Genomic DNA, 26,490 nt, shown 5'->3' on the forward strand with positions numbered 1-26,490 from the left:
TTTCAGTACTATTTTATTTACAGAAACAGATGCAGTCCTGATTTGGCCTCTAAGATGTAGTTTGTTGACTCCTGCTCTAGTGTTTAAGAGCTGAAAATAAATAACATATATAGTTTCCCTTCTTCGGTAAAATGGACTTGCTGTAAGATATTAGTAAATACCTTTGTAAGGGATGTTGGGAGAGGAAAAAGGTTGTTTTTAAGAAAGATTAGAAATATCTGAGCATAATTCTATTATGTATGAAATTTTGTGAATTTTTTTATGTACTAAAATAAGAAAATTTTGTAAAGTTACCATGCATATTAATTTTTCTTTCAGCACATTATTTTGATAAAAGATCAGCTATCAAAACAACAAAATGAAGGAGTTAGCATTATCAGTAAACTGAAACAAGATCTAGATGATGAAAAAAAGATAGTTCATCAACTTGAGGATGATAAAATGAACCTTACTAAAGAGTTAGACATGCAGAAAGAAAAGTTAATTCAAAGTGAACTGGTCCAGAATGATTTGCATTTAATCAAGGAGGAGCTTGAGGATAAAGTAGAAGATTTAGTAGACCAGCTAAGTAAATCACAAAAAAATAATTCAAACATCCAGAAGGAGAACCTTGAACTTAGGGAACGTATTAGACAAAATGAGGAAGAGCTTTCTAGAGTCAGGAATGAGTTAACTCAGTCTCTTAATCAAGACTCTAATAGTACTTTTAAGGATAACTTACTTAAAGAAAGGGAAGCTGAAGTTAGCAACTTAAAGCAAAATCTTTCAGAAATAGAACAGCTCAATGAAAATTTAAAGAAAGTTGCTTTTGATCTGAAAATGGAAAATGAAAAGTTGGTTTTAACATGTGAAGACATAAGGCATCAGTTGGAAGAATCTGTAGCTGGGAACAGTCAGATTTCTCTGGAAAAAAACACTATTGTGGAGACTCTAAAAATGGAGAAAGGACAGCTAGAAGCAGAATTGTGTCAGGCTAAAGAGAGGCTGTTGGAAGAAGCAAGCAAGTATGAGCAAAACGTTGAAGAACTATCAAATGCACGTAACTTGAGCACCTCTGCCTTACAGCTGGAACATGAGCATTTAGTTAAACTCAGTCAAGAGAAAGACTTTGAAATACTAGAACTCAAAAAGCATATTGAGCAAATGGATACCGATCATAAAAAAACGAAGGAAATTTTGTCATCTAATGAAGAAGAGCAGAAGCAATTGACAGAAGTTATAAAGGAAAAAGAACGTTTTATTGAAAAACTTAAAGAAAAGTGTTCAGAGCTGCAGGAGGAATTAGATAAATATTCTCAGGCCTTAATGACAAATGAAATTTTAAGGCAGACCATAGAGGAAAAGGACAGAAGTCTTGGAGCCATGAAAGAAGAAAACAATCATCTGCAGGAAGAACTGGAACGACTCAGAGATCAGCACAGTCGAGCTGCACCTGTGCCTGAGCCCAAACCACTTGATAGTATTACAGAACTAGAGTCGGAGGTATCTCAACTGAATATAATCAAGGATCATCTTGAAGAGGAAATTAAACATCAACAGAAGATAATTGAAGATCAAAACCAGAGTAAAATGCAACTACTTCAATCTTTACAGGAGCAGAAGAAGGAAATGGACGAGTTTAGATACCAGCATGAGCAAATGAATGTCACACACACCCAGCTCTTTTTAGAGAAAGATGAGGAAATTAAGAATTTGCAAAAAGTAGTTGAACAAATCAAAACCCAGTTGCATGAAGAAAGACAGGACATTCAAACAGAGAATCCTGATATTTTACAAGAAACAAAAGTTCAGAGCCTTAATATAGAAAATGGAAGTGAAAAGCATGATTTATCTAAAGCTGAAACTGAAAGATTAGTGAAAGGAATAAAAGAACGAGAACTAGAGATTAAACTTCTAAATGAAAAGAATATATCTCTAACTAAACAGATCGATCAATTGTCCAAAGATGAGGTTGGTAAACTAACTCAGATTATCCAACAGAAAGATTTGGAGATAGAAGCTCTTCATGCTAGAATTTCTTCAGCTTCCTACACCCAGGATATTATGTACCTTCAACAGCAATTGCAGGTCTATGCTATGGAAAGAGAACAAGTATTAGCTGTTTTGGATGAGAAGACTAGGGAAAATAGCCATCTAAAAGGAGATTATCATAAAATGATGGATATAGTTGCAGCCAAAGAAGCAGCGCTCATTAAGCTGCAAGAGGAAAATAAAAAATTGTCCACTCGATTTGAAAGTAGCAGCCAAGATATGTTTAGAGAAACTGTTCAGAATTTATCACGTATCATTCGAGAAAAAGACATTGAAATAGATGCATTAAGTCAGAAATGTAAGACTTTATTAGAAGTTTTACAAACATCCAGCACTGGTAATGAGGCTGGAGTTGTTAATAGTAATCAGTTCGAGGAGCTTTTACAGGAACGGGATAAATTAAAACAGCAAGTAAAGAAAATGGAAGAGTGGAAACAGCAGGTGATGACCACAGTACAAAATATGCAACACGAGTCGGCTCAATTTCAGGAAGAACTTCATGAGCTTCAGGCAGAAGTTTTGGTTGACAGTGATACTAATTCTAAATTACAAGTGGACTATACTGGCCTGATCCAAAGTTATGAGCAGAATGAAACCAAACTCAAAAGTTTGGGGCAGGAATTAGCAAAAGTTCAGCATAGCATGGGGCAGCTTTGCAATACTAAAGATCTTCTTTTAGGAAAACTTGATATGCTTTCATCCCAGCTCTCTTCTGGATCATTACTTCCTTCCCAGTCAGCACAGTCTCTTAAAGCAAGTAAATCTGATATAGCAAGTGAATCTTCTCAGTTGCTTCAACGAGAGGTAGGAGAGCTAAGGAAATCCCTGCAGGAAAAAGATGCAACAATTAGAACTCTCCAGGAAAATAGTCACAGATTGTCTGCTTCGATTGCTGCCACCTCAGAGCTAGAAGGAAAAGAACATGAACAAACTGATTCAGAAATTAAGCAGCTAAAGGAGGAACAAGATGTTTTACAGAAGTTACTTAAAGAAAAAGACCTCTTAATCAAAGCTAAAAGTGATCAGTTACTGTCTTCAAATGAAAATTTCACTAACAAAGTAAATGAAAATGAACTTTTGAGGCAGGCAGTAACAAACTTGAAGGAGAGAATATTAATTTTAGAAATGGACATTTGTAAACTAAAAGGGGAAAATGAAAAAATAGTAGAAACATCCAGGGGAAAGGAAGCAGAATATCAAGCATTACAGGAGACTAATATGAAGATTTCTATGATGCTGCGAGAGAAAGAGTTTGAGTGCCATTCGATGAAGGAGAAGGCTCTTGCTCTTGAGCAACTATTGAAAGAAAATGAGCAGGTAGGTTCTGGTTGGAGTATTGTAGAGGGAAGTTGGAGGTGGAGGAGACTTCTTTGTTTCAGTTACTTTATTGATATCTTTGAAGAGGACAATGAATTTGTTCATTTAAAAATATTCAAGTTACAGTCATGTGTCGCTAAACGATGGGGATACATTCTGAGAAACATCCTTAGGCAATTTTGTTGTTGTGGAAATGTCAGAGAGTGTACTTACACAGATCTAGGTGGTATAGCCTACTACACACCTAGGCTGTAGGGTATAGCCTATTGCTTTGATTACTGTCAAATATGTGATCAGTCATTGACCAAAGTGTTTTTATGGGGTACATGACTATATTTTGATTTGAGGCACCTGGAAGTTTCTCCCTCAAATTATTACATATTTCCAAATATTTTTAGTAGTAGGTTAATCTTTTACAGCCTGCTAAGTAGGAAAAAAGAGTATAGTAGCAATTAATACCATTATAAAATAGAAATTTGTTATAAGAGATATTTTAAGGTCACTTAAATACATTTTAGGCTTATTTCAGTAGCTGCTAGTAGTGGTTAACATCTTAGGGATTCTTATATGTAAAGGAAAGCCCTATGAAATACTACATCTTTGAACATTATCTATAGTAAGAAATACGTTTTACATTGTGAAATAGCAGCACGTGTTCGTGTGTGTGTGTGTGTGTGTGTAAAACTGAAAAGTTTCAAGAACAAGAAATTTTTATCTTACTACATGTGATACTCTATTAAAATAAAAAACCAAAAACAGTGCTGGATAAACCATTGAACTGATTTTTATGAATCAATTAGTCATAACCTGGAATTTGAAAGGTGTTAGCCAAGAGTAGTAGTTTTCACATAGTAAAGTCAAGAAATACTGTAATGCCAGCTCTGTCACACATGTGACTTTGGGTATGTTTTGACCTTATTGGTTTTTTTTATTTAACCATAATATGAAGGGTCAGAACAGTTATACGAAAAGTGTCAGTAGCTTTTCATATAATTAAATTTTTATATGAATTTCATTTTAATAAGAATTATTGAAGATCTCCTGTTACATCATACTGTGATAGGTGCTGTGTAGGGCTTGTTTGGTAGTGCCTTTCTACTCTGATTTCTATACTTTTTAGTAGTAGAAATTTGGAAAAGAGTTGATAGGCAGAACAATGGAATATTCAGCAAGTGCTTCTTGAGCATTTACATGTTGCCAGGCACAAGATAAACTTCTTTTGTCAATTAAGTTCTCTCTTAGAGTCTTGGATTAATGTTGTGAAAACTTACTTCATTTCTTCTTCTTGGCTATATATCTGATTAAATAGGTACACTCATGGTCAATATAGAGGTGTTCTCATCCTTCAGAGATAACTTTTTAGCCTTAATGGTACTGGTCTACAATTGGTATGAAAAAGACTCTTAGAGGGTACAGCTTCCTATTACTTCACTAACCAAATAGGTACAGTGTCTTATGGTTGTAAGACTACAACAGAAGGAATGTAGAACAAGTCTTCTGTTGTATCTATTTTTTCTTTTGCAGTTTTGCATCTTGTACAATTTAGTTCTATTTCATTGACATTTACACATCTAAAGTGTGCAGATTTTATTCGGTCTTTCCTACCTTTTAGGAAGCTTCCCTAAGTCAAGTATTACTAAAGTATTGTATTACATGAGGGTAATTCATATAAACTAATTAATTTATTCCAATATTCTATGCAAGGGGTCTTCCAAAAGTTCATGGAAAGATTCATATTTTCTTTTAGTTCTGTTTTGTCACAAAATTTTTGAAGTACACTCATGGTTTTATGTTTGATTTCAATGATTTATCCTGGGGGAATCATCATATATTCTTAATGAAATGGAAAGTTTACATAACAACTTAAAATAATACTAAAGTATAAGTAGATTCATTTGATATGCATATTTAAAACAGAGAAAAGAGTTGGCTGTAAACAGCCTGACACTTTTCTGTGTTTGTTAGAATTCTAACTATCATTTGAAATTCATGACTCTACTTTTGCAATGAAGGGTTATCTTTTTTCTGCTGTCATTAATATATTGTACTTATATGGAATAAATTTTCATTACTGTCTAGCTAGATATCTTTCTAAAGTTGCTTTCATTAAGTTGTTGCCAAAATATTCTTTTAAAATAGACTGTACATATGAAATGATTTCCTTTTTATCTTTTTCTAGCTACTGACACTTATTTTCCTGAACAACAGTTGTGGGTGCCTGATGAATGGACATCCTTGTGTGTCTACGCACCTGTGTGTGTGCACACACACACACCCCACACACATACATTTTATTGGTGATTTGGAGGTTCAGGAACACTTTGTTGTATGGGCAAATTTGAAGAGATTTTTGTCTTTTGAGTTCCTTTTGAAACATTTCTAATAAACTTTTTCTTTTATAATAGATTTATAGAAAAGTTGCAAAGATAGTGGAGAGAGTTCTATACCTCACACCCAGTTTTATTTATTGTTGACATCTTACTTTACTATAATACATTTGTCACAAAAAATGAACCAATATTGAGGCGTTACTACTAACATTTAGACTTTATTCAAATTCCTTAATTTTTACCAATTGTCCTTTTCCTGTTCCAGGAGGCCATCCAAGATACCACATTATATTAAGAAGTCGTGTCTCCTTAGGCTTCTATAGACTGTGACAGTTTCTCAGACTATCATTGTTTTTGATGACCTTTACATAGTTAACTACATTTTAAAATTAATTATTTAATGAAGAAAATGTCTTTTTTAAAGTGTATTTTTCTTTAAAGCTAAAGTTATTTCTTTCTAAAGGGCAAGACTGGGGAGTTAAATCAGCTTTTAAATGCAGTTAAGTCAATGCAGGAGAAGACAGTTACATTTCAACAGGAGAGAGACCAAGTCACGTTGTCCCTGAAACAGAAACAAATGGAAAACAATACCCTACAGAATGAGGTATACTTTCACTTTAAAGAAATAGTGAATCAAATAATAAGATTAATAACTATTAAGTAAGAATACTGGAAAGTTTTCTATTAAAATGAATTTATCTCTTAGGTGATTTTTCTTAGTCTTTCTCTGATATGCTATAGTAGGACTTTTATCTCCCAGGGTGCTTTATATTTTAGGTTTCAAAAATGAAAACCATGGCATATCTTGGATATAAGAAAAAATTTTTTCCCATAAAATATGAAAAAAATGATTTACACTGAAAAAGTGGTCTGTCACAAAGAACTCAGAACTTTTGTGTAGTTCCGTTTTCCAGGGAATGAGATTGTACAAAGTAAAGCTTCTAGATGAATATTCAAGATGATTTCAGGAGAATTTTTCCTAGAATAAATATATCTTGCAGTATGAGCAATTAGAATACAATTAATACATTTCCACAATGGGAAAAAGATTTGATAACATAGTGGCTTGTAGCGGGGGGGAAAGGAACATTTTGTAGAAGAAAAATAAAGAAATGTCCTCTACCTAGGTTCAACATTTACGTAATAAAGAATTACGGTTAAACCAGGAGCTAGAGAGATTGCGTAATCATCTTTTAGAATCAGAAGATTCTTATACCCGTGAAGCTTTGGCTGCTGAAGATAGAGAGGCTAAACTAAAAAAGAAAGTCACAGAATTGGAGGAAAAGCTAGTTTCATCCACTAATGCAATGGAAAATGCAAGGTAACTTTTTCATTTTTTTTCATTAACTTTAACTGAAAACTTCTTGAGTGTCAGACTCAGTAAGCATTTTTCATGTTAGCTCATTCTCACAAAATTCATTATCTCCTTTTTGCAGATAAAGATACAGGGTAAAGAGATTTAGTAACCTGTCCAAAGTCAGGCACACAGAATTTATGTGTGGGTTTCGCACTCAAGTCTGAGACTCTGAATCTGGCTTTCAAACTCTTAATTTTTTTTTTTTTTTAAAAGATGACCGGTAAGGGGATCTCAACCCTTGGCTTGGTGTTGTCAGCACCACGCTCAGCCAGTGAGCAAACCGGCCATCCCTATATAGGATCCGAACCCGTGGCCTTGGTGTTATCAGCACCGCACTCTACCGAGTGAGCCACGGACCGGCTCTCAAACTCTTAATTTTGACTATCACCCTAGGCAATTGCCTCTTATCATTTTAGGGATATAGTCTGCAATTCTGGCTGATTTAATTAGCTCTGTTCAGCTCCCAAAGAACTAATTTAATTTATGTGAGTTTATTTTTCATCAAGTGGTCTAAGGTTGAAGTTGGTGTAGATATTAGAGTAAAGGAAGTAGCAAGGTGAAGGACCTAGGTCAGTATGAAGAATTAGCTCTTGGTTTATTAGGACTTTTAATTGGCCAGGTCCCTGCTTGGTCCCTGCTTATCTTTTTTAGAATTTTATTTTTCTCAATAAAATGTTATAAAATGTTTTTTCTTCTCTTTCTTTTCTTTTTTTTTATTACAAAAACGTTATATTTTCCACTTCACGAGAACCATTCAAACCAAAAGAACATAAAGCAGAGTCTCACCCCCCCAGTGATAATCTTTTTTGTACCCTTTTATGCTTTTACATTTGTTTATATATGTATTACTTATCTTTTTAAAAGCAAAATTGAGATCATACTGTTCATACAGGTTTTGTAACCTGTTTTTATCACTTAATAATATATGAGTATCAGTACACATTCAGGCATATGTTTCTGCAATATTATTTTATGATTAGCCATTACTTGGATTTGCCATAATTTCTTTAACCCAACCATTTATTATTGGATATTTCAAATGTTTCAGCTTTTCAAATTTACTAAGAGTACTGTTGTGATATCCCAAGACATGTATGTTTTGTGTTGATGACAGATTATTTCCTTAGTGTAAATTTTGAGAAATGGAACTTCTGGGTCAAGGGGCATTTTAAAACTTCTGAGATTGTACTGCAAAATTATTTTCCAGAAAAGATGTGTCTGTTTATATTTCCATTTGTGGTATGTGCATCTTTTTATTTATCTTTTTACTGTTTATGGTGCTGATGGAGATATAAGAAGATAGTAGACACTGTCTGCAAAGATATTATAGGCCAGTGAGACAATATTTCTGAGGGTGAACCCCTTCTCCTCCCTTTGCATGGAGTGTTAGTGTACCTTCAGATTCTCAAGGGAAACTTATTTAAAATGGGAATTAAAATGAGTGATCATTTTTGTCTGTTTCACTCAGGCAGACATGCCAGAACATCCTCAGATTATGTCCTTATGTATTGTAATCCTTCCTTGCAATTTTCAGGCACTTATTTTCTCAAATTAAAATAGTTTTTAGTCCCTGCCCCTTTTATTTACACTTTGTAATAGTTTCCAGAATAACCCTTCTTAAGTAGAGCTGTGATCTTGTTCCTCTTTTTTTAAAAACCAGTTTTGACTCCCATGATTTGGTTCCATGCTACCTACTACCATAGCCTTATTTCACGCTATCATCTGTATCTAGCTGGACTGTATTACTCAGTTTTCTCAGACCTACTATCTTCCTATTTCTTTTTCTTATGCTTTTTCTTTTCATATTCTTTCTTCTGCCTGAAGAATGGACCTATCCCTGACAGTTTTTCTGTGAATCCACCTGTTCTTCAAATTCCATTTTCTTCATGAAGGGTGCTTTATTTGGCACTCCTCTCCTCATGTGCAGAACAAACACTGGTGTGATGTTTTACCTTTGAACTTGTATAACACTTTGAGTCTTTGCTAGATTACATATATTTTACTTTAGGGTACAGGTAATTGTTGACCTGTCTTACTCTGTCTCCCACCCAATGAAATGTAAGGTCACTGGGGTGTAGGAATGATGCCATTCATTTTGTACCCTTCCCATAGCATATATTACCCATAGTTTAATAGTTTTTCAGTAAATATTTGTTGTATGAGTAACTCAGTCTACAAACCCTAACTTTACAATAGTGTGACCTGGTATTTCTTAACTTTTTATGCTGCCATAACTAATTTCATCCTTAAAATCACGCTTTGAATGATTAGCTAACCAGCAAAGCTGAATAAATTCCAGGGACATTGAGAGCAGAGGTCTTCTTACTGTCAATTTACTGCTCTTTGCACAAGAGGGTGCTATTGGGTAAAGTCTCTTCAAAGTGAGATGATCTTGAATAAAAATTTAACTAATTATTAAAAACCCAGAAAGATTATTGCAGTATTTTGGATATAATCATTATACATTAAGGAAGTACACCAATGACATAAGCCTACATAGGTGCTATATAAATCTCCTAGGGATCCCTGGATTATTATTTTTGGGAGATGACTAGGTATTATTGTATTTAATGTAGGTAGAAAGAAAGATGATAGTAAAAGATAATTAACTAATAATCAGCAATTAGTTCATCAGTTGGATAGCCTTTGGAAATTGTGAGTTCACCATGATTGCAAGTGTCAAAAGCAAGGGGATGTCATAGAATCTCTTCTTTGTTAGGTTAGTAGCTGGATAAAATGACTTTGAAGGTCCCTTACAACTTAAAATTCGGAGATAAATTACGTCTCAGAGATTTAACCCGGGGACATGAAAATTGCAGACTATTTATAGATTTTTCTTTTGCTGACATTTCTTGTTTAGCCTAATTCTTAGTCTTTAAAAGGACAGCCATTTGTTTAAAGTCACTTTTACAGGAAGGATCATTGAGTTAATTAAAATAGGGAGAACAGAGGACCTATTCAAGTTTCTTTGAAATCTAACTTGAATTTGATGCAATAAAATGTCAGGAAGGTCCAATTCATAGAGACAAAGTAGAATGGTGCTTGTGAGAGGAAGGGGGAGTTGTTATTTAATGAATATTGGGGCTGGCTGGTTAGCTCAGCTGGTTAGCACACAGCCTTGTAACACCAAGATCAAGGGTTCAGATCCCTCTACCAGTCAGCCAGCAAAAAAATAAAAATAAAAAAAGAGTATGGAGTTTCAGTTTGGGAAGATGAAAAAAAGTTCTGGAGATGGATGGCGGTGGTGGTTGCACAACAGTGTGATTGTACTTAGTGCTACTGAGCAGGACATGTGAAAATGGTTACAATGGAGGGCTGAGCCCGTGGCTCACTCGGGAGAGTGTGGCGCTGGGAGCGCCGAGGCCGCGGGTTCGGATCCCATATAGGGATGGCCGGTTTGCTCACTGGGTGAGCATGGTGCTGAAAATGGTTACAATGGTAAATTTTAATGTGTATGTTACCAGAATAACAAAATGTGGGGAAGATGTTTCATCTTGTTAAAGTACCTAAATACTTTGAAATCTACCCCGAATTTAGTGCAATAAGACTTAGGGAAGGTGATTCTTCTGGTTAAAGTAATAGAAGCAGTTTGATTTTTATTCTTTTTGTTTGAAGCCATCAAGCCAGTGTGCAGGTAGAGTCGTTACAGGAGCAATTGAATATAGTTTCCAAGCAAAGGGATGAAACTGCACTGCAGCTTTCGGTCTCCCAGGAACAAGTAAAGCAGTATACTCTATCACTAGCCAACCTGCAGATGGTACTAGAGCATTTCCAACAAGGTAAGTTGTATGGTCAGTTTTTCAGTGAAGAAAAATTGTAGTTGTTGGTAATTTTCCCCTATTGGAGTGCCATTTTAGATTAAACATGGGTAAATCTTCAAAAGGTTACCCACTTGTAGGGGCAAAAGGTAAGTAGCCATCATCAACTATTTAGACTCCTTTACAACGAAAACTAGAGAACATTGATTATATTCAGTTTTTATTAAAAATTTGATTTAGGGGCCGACCCATGGCTCACTCGGGAGAGTGTGGCACTGGGAGGGCAGCAGCACTGGGAGGGCAGCAGTGCTGGGAGGGCAGCGGCGCTCCCGCCGTGGGTTCAGATCCTATATAGGGATGGCTGGTGCACTCACTGGCTGAGCGCGGTGCTGGGGACACCAGGCCAAGGGTTGCGATCACCTTACCGGTCACAAAAAAAAAAAAAAAAGAAAAAATTGATTTAGTATTATATTACAAGTTAAGGTGAGAGTTGAGGTATAAAGGCAACACGCGGTAGGATGATCAAGTAATAAAGGGAGAATACAAAGGAAGAGAGAGATACACACATGGAAAAGGTGATTAGGTTTTAAGAAATTGGTTGGAGGTCGAACCTTCTTCAGAGTGTTAATCATTATTAATTACCATCCTTTGATATATTTATTAACTTGTTATTAGCTATTCATCTATACTTTGAGATAACTATTCTTCTAGTCCAAATGGGAAGTACTTTTCTGGAGACACAGTAACTGTGACCAGAGCCGTTTTATCCTGAGAACCAAATAATGTTTTTTCACATACTCTCATCCTCAGGTTTATGGTAATGCTTTAGTTTCACCCATCCTTTTGTTTTTTCATACATTCAGTAACTACTGACAGTGAATTAACTGCTCGGTGAAGGGTGGTTAGAGGATATGAGGATAAGGAAGTAACTTTAAATTTGTACCTGCTTGTCCCTTCAGGGTTATGCATGTGGTTGAAATCATGAATTTTGAATATAAGGTTTCTAGATTTCTGTAATGTAATATAATTACAAGAGCAGGCATGTATACAAACTAGTATGGTACTGAGGCCAGAGAGAAAAAAATTGCCAGAGGGGAAATACTTGTGTAGAGTTATGAAAGGAGAGAAGAATCTGCAGGATAAACAACATGGAAAAGGGTTTATGCAGAGCAAACAGTGATCTCATTACTTAAGATGATCACTAAGGCATATATAATTTTCTCATTGAGACATTTGAACTAGTTTTGTTGAATTATTAAAATTTCAAGTGGTTTAAAATTCTAGTTTTAGTGGGTAAACTTTTGAAGATTTACCCACACAACTGCAAAATACTAATGTAACTTTCTTGGTCTTCAGAGGAGAAAGCTATGTATTCTGCTGAACTAGAAAAGCAAAAACAGCTTATGGCTGAGTGGAAGGAAAAGGCAGAAAATCTGGAAGGAAAAGTGGTGTCATTACAGGTACGTCAAAATAGGTTTCTCTTGTAAATTTTATTATTCATGAAATGATTACTTTGTAGAATCTTTGTCTTGGAACTAATCTTCAAAGCTATTCATTTAGTAAATGATGTTCAAGTAGCTACTCTGTATCTGATCCTCTGCTGGGGCATAACAGTAAATTATGTACTCAGGATTTCCCTTGGGTCACTGACTTATAGTATAGGGTAGACACACACAGCAAATGTGAGAAGATATTTTAATTTTTTAGCACACTTGGGTATTTTAGAGATCTCTGGGGGAAAAAAACCAAATTAATCTATGATTTTAACTTTATAATTTTCTAACAAAATATACTGGTTACTATATTTCAGATGGATTAAAATAATGTGTATGATCCCATTAGATCTTTTTTTTCATAGGTCTTCCTTTAAAATATTTTTTATTTATTATTCTATAGTTCATACAAACAAAAATCATGAGGTATAAATAAAATGAATCACTAAGAAACAATACAACACCAAAGTGACTTCTTTTACATTTAGGAGATACTTTTCTAAGTCATAAGTAGATTTTAGCAAAAGCTAGTGAAAAATAATGAAATTCACTTACCTGGCATTAGTGGTGAATATGCTATACAGGAACATTGATGTCCCAAGTAAGAGTAGATATATTTCCTACAAAATTTTAAGACTTTTATTAAATATTAAGTGGCTGAAAAAAAAATTAGTAATGTGTATAAAATATAGCAGCAATACAGCATATACACACAACCTCACCACCCCATGTAAGAAATAGAATGTCACCCTTTGTAGTCCTTATGCACCATTCCACATCTCATCTCCTTCCTACCACCTTGTCGATAACTACTATTCTAATATTTTGTGTTTAAAACCCCCTTGTTTTTCTTTATGGTTCTATCACATAGGTTTTCATCTCCAAATGATGTTGTTTGATTTTGCATATTTTTGAAGTCTTTATGAATGAAAGTTGAACTGTATGTATATCAAATAGTTCTTCTGAGACTTACTTCTTCAGCTATGTTACTGTGTGTAGACGGTTCATTATTTTTACTGCATGAATATATAATTTATTTACCCATTTTACTAATAAAGGACATTTCAGATGTTTTCTATACAAACAATGTGGTTATGTACTTCCTTGCTTATATCTCCCGGTGCACACATAGAAGAGTTTCTTTCACATGTGTATCTTGATTGAAATTGCTGAGTTACCAGACCTATAAGAGTACTTCAAAAAGTTCATGGAAAAATAGAATTAAAAGATAATATGAATCTTTTCCATAAGCTTTTTGAAGTACCCTTATATATGGGCAGCCTCTGCTTAATTAGATGATGGCAAATTGTTTTTTAAAGCAATTGTGGTAATTTACTTCTACCAGCAATGTGTAAGAGTTCTTATTCTACCTCCTTGCAAACATTTGGTGTTATCTGACATCATGTTTTTGCCAGTCTGATGGGTTGGAAGGTGTCTTTGTTTTGTGCTGCTATAACAGAATACCACAAACTGGATAATTTATAATGAACAGGAATTTATTGGCTCACAATTCTGGAGGCTGAGAAGTCTAAGTTTGAGGGGCCGGTATCTCACGAAGGCCTTCCTGCCACCTCATCCCATGGTGGGAGGGCAAAGAGAGGCAAGAGAAAGAGCAAGAGGTGGCCAAACTCATCTTTATAAGGAATCCACTCCCATGATAAGGAACCTGCTTCCACAATAATGGCATTAATTCATTCATGATGGCAGTGCCCTCATGAACCAAATATCTCCCATTAGGCCCCACCTCCCAACACCACTGTATTAGGTATCAAGTTTCCAACACATGAACTTTGAGGGGACACATTCAAACAATAGCAGAAGTACTATCTTCTAGTGGTTTTAATTTGCATTTCCCTGATTACTAATGAGATTGAGCATCTTTTAATATTTTTATTGATCATTTATGCTAGCTTTCTTGTAAGTTCATTAATACATTTAAGAAGATATATTTTATCCAACACTTAGTTATTTCCAGTGAGTCCAGAGTATCTAATCTGTCAAACTGCTAGGATGGAAGTTCAGATCTTTTAAAACTAGGGTTTTTTTGTCTTTTGTTTTTTTAAAATTTAAAATGTGATATATATTTAGAAAAAGAACAAAATAAATCAGAAGTAACTAAGAGAACAAATAAAGATAAAAGCTGAAATTATTGAAATAGAAACCAAACAAATGGGAGAAAGAAAAATGAAGTATAAATGCTGATTTTTGAAAAAGTCTTAGTGTAAATAGTCTTAGTGTAGTTTTAATCTTTAATAATTTTGTAAGTATAAATGCTACAGGGTTAAAAAAGTAATTTGGAAGTTTATTTAAATTTCATTCACATTAAGTTTACTTTTGTGGATTTTAAATAATAATTTTTTTTTTTTTAGAATTTTTTGTTTCAGTCTCCTTGTGTATTAGTCAGGGTTCAGTCCCTAGAAGCAGAACTGGTAGGATGTGTATGTGTTTGTGACATATGGATATATAGACAAATTTGTATATATGATATGTATGATTACACACATACACAATTTATTATAAAGAATTGGCTACACGATTGTGGGGGCTGGCAAAGCAAGTCTGAAATTTGTAGGCTGGCAGTCCAGATGGGAAGACTACATCAAATGTGGACTGGAACTGACAGGCATGGGCCAAAGCTATTGTCCATAAGCAGTGAGGAAAGGAAAATCACAAGCAGGATGGAACTCCATAGGCACAGGTGAAAGCTGCTGTCCACAGAAGGAATTTTTCGGGAAGCCGAATTCCTGCTTTTAATGACTTTGAACTGGTTTAATCAGGCCAACCCAGATTATTCAGTAAAATGTGCCTTCTTTAAATTCAGCAGATTAAGGGCTTTGATTGCATTTTCAAAATGTCTTCACAGCAACATCTAGATTATGTTTGAGTAACTGAGGACCCAACTATCCTGTAAATGTGAAAAAATGCTCAAATTCAGTAATAGGGAAATAAAATTTAAAGTAATAAAATCACGGTGAAATATCACCTAATTAGATTTGCAATAATTAAAAAGAGCAAGAACATTTGTTGTTATATTTCTCGACTTTTTGTGTCCATTTTTTGAAGTTTTATTTCTTATTGTCACTTTTTTTATTTCTGTCATCATGCTTTTAATAGCATTCTCTCTTTTTATTTAGTTCCTCTGAAAGAGGCAATGTTTTATTGTGAAAGAGTGTGGGGTCTATCATTGGTACTTAGTAGTTGCTTAAACTTGCCCAAGGTCACAGAGGTGCAATTTCATCAGCTAAAATGTAAAGGGTTGACTCTAAGATGTCTCTCAGCTCTATAGTTTGTGAAACTGTTTTTGCATACTGCTTTTTAATAAATTTTTTCCTTCAGGAACATTTGGATGAAACAAATGCTGTGTTGGATTCAGCGTCAAGACTTGCAGAACAGTTAGACCTAAAGGAAGAACAAATTGAAGAACTTAAAAAACAGAGTAGGTTTTTCTTTTCCTTCCCCACCCTACAATACCAATCAGATGTGGTCTTCCACCATGCGCTGGCACGGTTGAGTGAGACCAACTTCATGTGTGTGTGACTTCCACTTCTGTCTCCCATGACTGGTTAGCTTCAACTTAAGTATGATCCTGGTGAAAACAGAGTCATTACGTTGACCCTAGCTCTGCAGTTAGTTTTCCTGAATGTTGAGGCAATGCTGTTGTGTTGGTTGTCACCTTGTTGACCACCAAGAAGTGGGTTGATTTTTTTTCCCTTTTTTTTTTTTATTGAATCATAATTGATAATACATATTTTGGGGTTTCAGTGTTGACACATCTTTATCAAATCAATATTACTAGTATATATATTGTTACAAATTGTACTTATTTTTTATGTCCCTTGTCCAATCTCTCCCTATCCCCCTCTCCCTCCACTCTCCCACCACTTATAGCCCTAGATTTCTTCTCTCCCTCTGAAAGAGTAATGGTTACTCTGTTGATTTGCTGCCTAGATGATCTGTCTAATGTTGACAGGTGTGTTCAATTCCCCCAATATTATCATAGAGCAGATGCTTCTTCTGTTGCTCTGGAATGGGCTTTGTGGAGAGAGACATCTTCTTTTTTTCTTTGGTCTCTGCTGGTGACTCTTCTTGTGTCATTGCACTCCAGTGGCTGGTGGACCACCTGCATGGTGGTTGTAATGTCTGGCCACTTTCATGGCAACTGTGGTTACTGTGGTAGCTGTGGTGGGCCACCCAAATGGAGGTGATGTTTTTGGCATTCTCCTTGGCACTGGTGGTGTGCCTGGTTGTGCAAGAGGGGGTCTTGTCCCTGGCTCCATGCCTCGGGCCCCCTCAGTGGGCCCTGAGGTGCTGGCAGTGTACCTAGTTGTGAGAGGAGGTCTGGTCCCCAGCTTCATGCCTCAGGGCCCTGGGTGGGCCCTATGGCACTGGAAGTGTGCCTGGTTGTGGGCAGGGGGGCTCCATGCCTTGGGCCCCTGGGCAGGTCAAGGGGGTTAATTTGACTGATTGACTTTTTATGGTTCTGACTTTTCCCTGATCAATTCATATGCATGCTACCCTAAAGCTGTCTGATATATTAGGGCAATATTTTCAAGTAAAAGAGTAACTTTTTATGGAATAAATGTCTGAGTATAACTAGACGTCTAGTATAACTAGACGTTCATGACTGCTTTACACACAGCCATTCATCATGGTTTTTTTCTTTCCTGGTAGCTGGCTGGTACGGGGATCTGAACCCTTTACCTTGATGTTATAACACTGTGCTCTAACCAACTGAGCTAAGTGGTTAGCCCTTATTTTTTGAGACTTGTAAGGTAGCTCCTAATCCCTGTCAATTCCCTAAGGTGAGTCCTGTGGTTAGGATTATCAATTGGGCCTCAGATAATCAGGTGGTTGATAGTGCTTTGTTGAATCAAATAGCTGAGAAAGATGGTATATCCTTATTTAATCTCTGATTTAGGGGTAAACAGGAAGTTGAAGCTATTCTAGGGTTGCATTTAGTAGGTAACGATTCAAGGTTATCAGAAGGGTGATAGTGGAGCCTGGAAATGCATCAGTTTTAGGTGTCTAGGTTAGACACAGCAGTAACAAGGCATGTAATTAGGGAATTACATACCACCTATCATAAAATAGAAATAAGAAATAGGCAAAAATAGGAGATGGTACAACAGAGATGCTGTCAAACACCAGAAATATTGGCTTAGACACTAAGGAGGCAAGCAGGCAAGAACCACTGAAGCATGGATACTAAAGGACAAGCCAAAGTAAGTTGGCCTAATCAACAGGAGACAGTAGATGGGAGATCTTTAGGAATAGAAAAAATGATTAATAGATGTGAGGTAGTTGTACTCAAAATAAACTTGATTCTGAGGCAAAGAACTGCCCAACTGAAAGTCCTCTACTTTTAGTTGACTTGGCCAGCCTGGGAGAACTCTAAATCTAGCAGAGGCCCGGGAAATGGGCAGCAAGGAAATACTTATATATTGAATATCTATTATGGACATTTGATATAACATATACTGTATTATTTAGTCTTCTTATTTTGTTTCCATAAGCAACTCTACAGTAGGTGGTATTAATTCCATTTTATAATTTATATAAACTCTGATCTTTCTGCCCATGACCACATTTCATGATCTTTCCATGTTTCTGTATTCCTGTCAGGAAAATGGTTATTTATATATAGTCTGACTTATATTTTGTACTATATGTCTCCATCTCCCTAGAGGAAATGGTAGTATAATCTGTATTGTGCCCTAAATATTGAAATGATTGCCTTTACCAAGATGCAGTATTTATTGGGAAAACAGTCTAGTTAGATTGAAGGCCAGTGCAATTACAGAATTATCTGGAAGGCAAATGGGCAACCTAGAGGAGACACAGTGGGCAGCCAAATAGTTACCTGAAGAATTGGTATTGTAGAATTGGGCTTGACTAGTGGAGTTGAAAAGGCAGTGTTTGGAACAAACTCGTTGGGCTGTGACAACTCAATGCTGTATTTCCTGTTTCTGTAATATCTAAGGCCACCTCTTTAGACATCTCCCTGAGAAGTTGCCAGTAGATGATAAAAAATTCTGTGACTTTTTGTAGTTGATAAATATTATGAGAGTCCTTGCAGTATTTAGTAATTGTTTAGGCACCCATTTAAACCCTTAGTAGTAAAACATTTTCAGATTTTTTAAATTATATCTGGTAAGGTTTAGGTGGCCTAGATTCCTATTCATATTAAAAATTACAATTAATATTCCTTGTAAATGTATAGGAACTTTGGGCTCATTTTGTTGAATCGATATTAGTTATAGAAAAAGCTCTGTTTAATTAAGCTTGTACAGCCTGTGTTCAGAAGGGTAGGCAAGAGGCCAGTGTTCCACAGACAGGAAGGGTAGTAAAGAAACAGTTGGTTCTCTTATGTCTTTAAGTTATTCTTGCCATTTACAGCTCTCCCTCCCAGTCTGTTTTCTCATATTACATAAGTGCTTAATATTGCTGTTATATCTCTAAACACAAATGTGATTTTATTTTCTCAAAGCTCCACTCTTGATTTGATAATATAAATAAAACATTGATTGGCTTGCTTTTTTCAAAGGAATCACTGTATATTTTCTTTCATAGATTATCAAGTCCTTTAAATGTTGATTGATGTTGTAGTACTGTACTTTATTTTTAACACAAAACTTGGCCAGACAGTACAAATATTTGCCAGGAGAAACAATTTTGAAAAAGACAGATTGGCTTTTGTTGCAAGGAAGTATATAGACTTGAATTGTAGAGGTGAAGTATTGTTTTATTTCTAAGCATCTGTAGACTAATGAGTAGTTGATTTGCAGTTTCAGCTTTTAAACAATATTAGGAAACCTAACTTTAACAAAAAGGTGTTTTATTCAAAATGGTTGATTATGTTATTGCTACCAGAGATAAAATGATTAAGTCTGGTGAGACATATGAAAGCTTTTACATGTAACACCAATATTAAACCAGTAGATTGTTAATTTCAATCATTTTTAGAGTATGTTATTGTTAGTGCCATGGTTATGAACTGAGGATGTTTACAGCTCTTGTATGAAAAGTATGAAGATAGATGCCTTATCAAGCATTAAGTACTTAGTGAGAAGCAACTGCTTGGCTTTGTGTTAGGTGCTGTGTCAGATATTAGACAGGATCCCTTTTTCAAGGAGCTTAGCTAAGGAAGTGACATCCAGCATAGATACACCATAGGTTAATAATTTAAGACAGTGGTGTGGGATAGTGGTCATACAACAGTACATATTTAGATCCTTCAGAGTCTTGTTAAGGGTCAGGCGTCATTCCATGGAGGAAAGGAACTTGAGTAGAACCTTGAAGCAGTAGTAGGATTTCACCTAGTAAGTGTAAGGACTGTTTAAAACATCTCTCTCTCTGTCTGGGAAAATAATGGTGAAAAGAAACCCTAAGATCCTATAGGAGAGCTGCCTGGTTAGCTCAGTTGGTCAGAGCAGGTGTTAGAACACCAGAGTCAAGGTTTGTATCCATATACAGGCTAGCCACGAAAAAGACAAAAAAAAAAAAAAAAAAAAAAGATTTTATGGGTACTACTATAATAAATGATGTTGGCTGGTAGAAGAATTACTGCTATCCTTCCTTTTAGAAATTATCCTTTCAATATTTTATCTAAAACTGTTCTTCAGTATACAGTCAGCCTTTCTTTTCTTTGAGTTTCCACATCTGTAGATTCAACCAACTGCAGATTGAAAGAAAAAATTTTTTTTAATTGCTTCTCTACTGAACACGTACAGAGCTTTTCCTTGTCATTACTCCTTAAACAATACAGTATAACAACTATTTACATAGTATTTGCATTGCATGAGCTATTATAAGTAATCTAGAGATGATTTAAAGTATACTGGAGGATGTGCATAGGTTATACTTAAAAACTATGACATTTTATACTAGTGACTTGAGCATCTGTGGAGGTCCTGGAACCAACCCCTGTCCCCCCATAGCAGGGATGACTATAGTTCCAAAAACTTATTTTACATGCCAATCTATATCGTATTGGTTTTTCCAAACTTTTTATGCTAGTCTATGAAGCAGAACAGGCAGTGTTTCTCATTATTCTGAATTGATCAGAGTTCACAATTTCTATGGAATTGCTATTAATGAGAAAATATTTACATTTGTCTAAACTTAGACTATAGCAGAACATTAAAAGATGTGTTATCTTGCCATATTTGTGGTCAAATTTGACATTCTCCTTCTTTCACTTTTGTTCTCTGTCATCATCCTTGAGATAAATTCCTGATTAAATGAAAAGGATTGGATAAATTGAAATAGAAAGTATAAGATTCTTGTTTTAATAACTATTCTTCAAAAGGGTGGTGATATACTATTAACAAAATTTTAAAAAAACAAAAGAGTGGTGAATTTTATGGTATTCAGAGAAAAATAAGGTTTCAGAAGCAACACCAGTTTAGTTGTAGCATTGGAAAAATCTTTTGGTCTATCTGCCAGTTTATACCTGTATGTAAAAGGGCCCCCTAACTGATTTTTTTTTTTTAAGATTTAGTTGCCACTTTTAAAAAAGTCTTCTATGAGTTGACAGTGGAAAATTTCCCTAGAATATTTGTTTTTAAGAATATCTAGAAGAATGTATAAAATGAGTCCCAGTAAAACCTACTGTAATATGAAGCATAAGTGGTGATTTTAGAGGAAACATATAAGAGGTACCAGATGCAGTTTTCTGAATTGACATAAATGATTAAAAATTTATTTGTGATATAAACATCTGGGTATACTAGACAATGCCAAAATTTGAATTAAGAAAAAACTTTGTATCAGATGAATAATTAAGTCTTTTTCAACTTAATAGTTATATTTTTTAATGTGTTTCCTTAATATCTAAACTGTTTTAGAAATTGCAGTTATTTTTTAATAATTCTTCTAGGCATAAAGGAAGATAAATTATGTAAAGATAAGAACGTTTTGAGTTTATGTATTTTATGTACTTTCCTTCATTTCTTTATGTATGGATGAGTAATTCAGAACATAAATTATACATTCTTTTTGTCCTGTGTTTTGTTCTTCCCATTCTCCCTTCCTAGGGAAAATTAATCATTATTTTGTCTATTTATCAAATATTCCTTGTTTATCTGCTGTGTATGGAGCACTGCAATAGGCACTGGAAATAACAAAGACAGGGGACTAGAGTCCTACTTTTGGGAGGTTACAGGTAGTCAGGAAGGGGATAGGATATGTAATCAAATACATACAACAAATTGTTTCACAAGGCAAGAAGTATCCATTCTTCTTGGTGATGGTGGCATGGAAGGGTAGAAAAGGCTAGTGAAGGGCATACTTGACCTCACTTGAATGATGAGTAGGGACAGCTAAGCACGCAGGGAGTTGGGGAGAAGCATTCTAGACAAAGAGAGGAATTCATATGAAACTGTGTTGCATAATCTGGAATCTGGCTGGAGATATGGTTGACTGGTAATGACCGAAGGGTGGTGTGTGTGTGCACGTGCAGGTGTGTGTATGTGGTGGGGTGAGGTGGTATGGAATGTTGGTGTGGACTGCTGAGAAGGTAGAGGTGGAACTGTGTTGCTGTATAGAGAAGTGAAACTCTTAAGTATGGATCACAAACTCAAATTGTAAACTGGGGCCAAAATGATAATATAAAAGAGCAAATGAGACCTGTGGTGAATTGAATAGTGTTTCTTATGGGGGCGGCAGATTCTCAGCTCCACCTAACTGTTGCTGTGCAGGAATGTAGGCTCAGAGTTGCCAAATCTTTAGATCTTCCAAGAGACACTGGGAAACTGGATTTTTATGTGAAATACTCCTATTTTTTAGTGTGACACCTAATTTAAATTTTTGTAAAAACCCTGTGTTCGCTGAACAAATCTTCTTTAGGCTGGATGTTGTCCATGCTGATTTGCAGTAGAGAGCTTTCAGAAATGAGTTGAAGTTCAGGCTGCAGCTTAGAAAACCTTTTATCATTAGTGTGCTTTCAAAGTAGTGATTATATTCCATTAGCGGAAACGTTCCTGCAGTGATTTTAACTTTCACTGAAAAATTCTATCCTTTCTTTTGGGATGTGGCTGGTCTGTATAAACCTTTAAAAGGAAATATATAACTTTACTCATAATATTTACTTTCTTTAAGTAATTTTCTGTTTCAGTATGGAAAAACATAGCACACATTATCTGAATTCATAATAAAGGGTTGAGGGAAGAGAATGGAGAAGGAAAATACATTTGATTTAGTTACATTTAAAATATTTATATAAAATCTCTTTCAAGTACACATAGTAACTCCAATTAACTGTACAAATATTTCAGTAACCTCAACCTATTTCATTTTAATCACAGATTATTATCTAATGGAATTCAAATTGAGGTTATACTATATTAATGAAATTCTTTTTCTGTGAGTTCATTGCCAGGAAGTACAGTTTTAAAGGTTATTTTTCACACAGCAATTAATAATTATGATTATGGGACAAGAAAGCATTCACCAAGTGCTCTAGACCTTAAAATTCTGTGTCAGATATGGTTGAAAAGAACTGAGTTAAAAGACAAAGCAGATGCTAGTATATCTTACGTTCACATTGTAAATAGATATATCTTTTACCAATATTATTTGGTGTTAAAATAAAAGTGATCTTTTAAAGTTGAAATTCTGTGATAAAAAGACCATTAATTTCTAGCTTTTGGTTTGGTTATAGTTAATTAAATTAAAAGGCTTAATTTCCTTTTATTAGGTTTAATATTGTATCAGGTGTAAATTTGTTTAGAAGGTAGCCAATGCAAATAAGACACCAGACCCAATTTATTTACCTACATTTATAAATCAGATAGCTAACAATTTTTCTTCCTTTGATTGACTCCTTTGCCTTGGTTCTTAAAAATGACAAATATGCAAAATGGAAAGGAAAAAAATCACAAAATATTAACATTAACCAAAGTGATATGTATGATTGGTACTGATGAGGGCCAGATTAAACAATGAAGTCTTCAGTTATTTTAAGAAATGAGATGAATGAGTACTAATGCTTTACATAGCACTTTACTATTTAGAAAAGCACATTTAAAATTCTTTGAGATGATCATGCTTGCTTTATAAAATAGGCAACAAAATCTGGCCCCAGTCATAGGACCATGATTCATATCCAGGTCTTCTGACACTCAAGTTCTGTGCTCCATTAACTTTTTTCCCAGTCAGGTGACTGTTCAATAAACCTGACCTGGGTCTTGTCCATGGGAGCTTAGTCATGAAGTAACCAAGTAACGTTGTAAGGGGTTGACTAATTTTAAGAGGTTCTTTGAATACAGCATTATAGTGTACCATCATTAATCACAAATAAAATGCAAAACTGTAGTGTGCTGATTTGTTGTAGTCAACTACATTTTATGTTCAGTTTTTATTTTAAGTCAAGTGGTGAAGACCATGGCACCATCTCTAGGTATTTCAGAGGAGAGGCTCTAATATGTCAGGTTTTTACTGTATCATACATTCAAAGTAACTCTTTTTCTCCAAACTAGAATAAATCTCAATTGCTTTGAAATGGTTAATTTTAAAGTGTCCTCTGACCTTTTTTTTTTTTTTTTTTTTTTTTTTTTTTTTACTTACAAGGAATTACTTTGGCATTTGAGATGATTTCACTGGAATATTGTATTTGGCTTAAAACCCATTTCTAAATAACCATATTTTGCCTGCCCATATAAATACAGTTCTGATTTCAAATTGTGGCTTGAATTAGTCATGAGTTTTTGTAGAGAAGTGTTCAGAATCTCTGATGGGTGGAGAATAAGGATGTCTGGAGAAAAGAGGAGTCTGTAGGGACCTTTGAAGTGGGTGTTTGACTGTCTTTTCTTTTCCAAACCTCTTGTAGTTAATACCATCCTTCCAGCCCCTTCCCCTAAATTCTGAGGTTTTTCCCCCTAGGCTCAAATGTCAGAATACATTTAATCTACTACTTGAATTTGAAATAGCTCTTTGCATTCTACCTCACATTAGCTCAGGGACTAACTGGATATTGTGATAGTGAGTTTAAGAACTTATAACCATGTCACTTTGGCCTTGAGCATGTTTCAACTCTTCCTTCCTGAATATAGAAATTTTAATGAAAATTGCCCCAACCATAATCAGTTTTCATCAAGAAACTATTTTTGGTTTGAATTTTAGGACAGTTTGATTTCTTGATCAGTTTTTCTACAGCAAAGTTAAAAAATTTTAAACTTATTTTACTAAAATCATCTTTATCAGAATCAACTCTTTACTTTTTGAATTTTACTCTGAAAATGTCTATTTAACAGACAGTGATAAATGACCATTTAATAGACAGATTGTCTATTCAGTTTTTTCTTTTTTTTAAGTTAGAGACTGTATAGCATAGTGTTATATCCTGGTTATGTTTTAGACTGTACAGTCCAAGAGAAATACTGTGAGCCACATGCAGTTTTAAAGTTTTTAGTGGCCACATTAAAAAACAGTAAAAAGATATGTGAAATTAATTTTTTAATATATTTTATATAAACCAGTATATCCAAACCAGTATATCATTTTGACATGTAATCAGTATAACAATTATCAATTTAGAGGTAAATAGATAGGAGAAGGGAAATCTCAGAAAAAGGAAAGGGGCAGGTAGAAAAGTTTGACCTCTGTTTCTCTGCTACCTTTCTATAACCTCGTGGTGTGGTGAGGATGGAAGAGAAGACAATGCCCATCTTTACTCTGGCTCCTACTTTGGCTTGTGAGTGAGATGGTTAAGTAAGAACAGTGACAAGATTAAGGTATTTGTTGTTCTCCCTCTGAGTAGTCAAGAGTTCTGTTTACATTAAGAATGTAGTGCTAGAAAAGGGCTAAATAGCACCATGTGCTCATCACTCATAATATACTTGTGCACCTTAAGAATCTAAAATGTTTTACTAACCCAGAGTTTAACAATAGTCCTGTTCATATTCGCTCACACGCACTCGTGCTCGTGCTCACACGTGCTCTCTCTCTCTCTCTCTTGTCCAAGTTTAAATTCCTTAGTGGAAAGACAGGAAAGGAAAAGTTTGTAGTAGATTTTCCAAACACTGACCTTGCTTTTATAATATGGTTACGGCAACCGTCTCTTTCTTGGTAAAGTTAGCCTATTATATGAATGACATTTTACAATTTAGAGTTTTGCTGTTTAGAAAAACCACAAGCCATTGAAAACAGTTAAACTAGATATTTTATATATGCATTTAGTACTCTAAGTCAGAATTTTAGGCATTGTATGGAATCATTGTACAGGACAGAATGAAAACATAAAGCAGACAGACCTGGCCTAATCTGGAAGGCTCAGAAAAAACTTTTGTGAGGAAGTGAGTTGGGAACTGAAACATGAAGGGTGAGTAAGAGTTAATAGGCAATATTGACAGAAACGAGCTTTCCAGGCACAAGAAAAAACATTTGCAGAGGGAATTGAGAGTCCAGAAATATATCATACATTAATGTTCAACTGATTTTTGACAAGGTTACCAAATGAATAATTTTCCACCATATAGTGCTGGAAGAACCAGACATCCACAAGCAAAAGAATGAAGTTGGAACCCTACCTCACACTATACCTAAAAATTAGCTCTAATTGGGCCATAGAACTAAATTTTAGAGTTAAAACTGTTAAACTCTTGGAAGAAAACAGAGGAGTAAATCTTTGAGATGTTGATTAAGGTAATAATTTCTTAGATATGACACCAAAAACACAAGCAACAAAGGAAAAAATAAATTGGACTTCATCAAAATCAAAAACTTTGGTCCTTCAAAAGATGCCATCAAGAAAGTGAAATGACAGCCCACAGAATGGGGGGAAAATGTTTTAAGCCATATATCTGATAAAGGAACTTGCATCCAGCTACTGCTAGGAAAATGCAGCATTAAATAAAGAGTAGGTTTGTGAAAAGAGGTCAAAGTCTAGTGTTTGGATGTGAATGTTTCTGATTTGAAAAGTAGAACTCTTACAAAATGATCGACTCCTTATTTCTTTCAGAATAAAAATTTGTAATCTAGCTTAAAACTAGTAAGCATCTCTTTCAGCTCAAACTGTCCATTTCTGAGATAAGGTGTAAACTTCATCTTTGAGTGAGTGTTCCTTAGTCCAGGAATCCTTGGCCCTGAGGTATGGTTGAATTTATGAACAAGGCATCTCTTGTTTTAATTCTAGACTTTGCTTTTAATACTGCTCAAATTCCATCTATTCTACCAAGATTTTACAAATTTTGCTTCCTTTTGAAATG

General features: G+C 34.9%; 1 protein-coding gene across 2 annotated transcripts in view; it reads left to right on the forward strand.

Moving 5' to 3' along the window:
- Positions 1-26,490, forward strand: part of LOC134372366 (thyroid receptor-interacting protein 11) — a 68,711-nt gene that overhangs the window by 28,584 nt on the left and 13,637 nt on the right. For both annotated transcript variants that reach the window (XM_063089876.1, XM_063089877.1), the window contains exons 11-16: positions 319-3,348; positions 6,142-6,282; positions 6,806-6,999; positions 10,651-10,814; positions 12,150-12,253; positions 15,623-15,722. In XM_063089876.1, the coding sequence (XP_062945946.1) occupies positions 319-3,348; positions 6,142-6,282; positions 6,806-6,999; positions 10,651-10,814; positions 12,150-12,253; positions 15,623-15,722 (3,733 nt within the window). The remainder of the gene's footprint in view (positions 1-318; positions 3,349-6,141; positions 6,283-6,805; positions 7,000-10,650; positions 10,815-12,149; positions 12,254-15,622; positions 15,723-26,490) is intronic.

The sequence above is a fragment of the Cynocephalus volans genome, chromosome 3 (assembly GCF_027409185.1).
Source record: "Cynocephalus volans isolate mCynVol1 chromosome 3, mCynVol1.pri, whole genome shotgun sequence".
Classification (NCBI taxonomy): domain Eukaryota; kingdom Metazoa; phylum Chordata; class Mammalia; order Dermoptera; family Cynocephalidae; genus Cynocephalus; species Cynocephalus volans.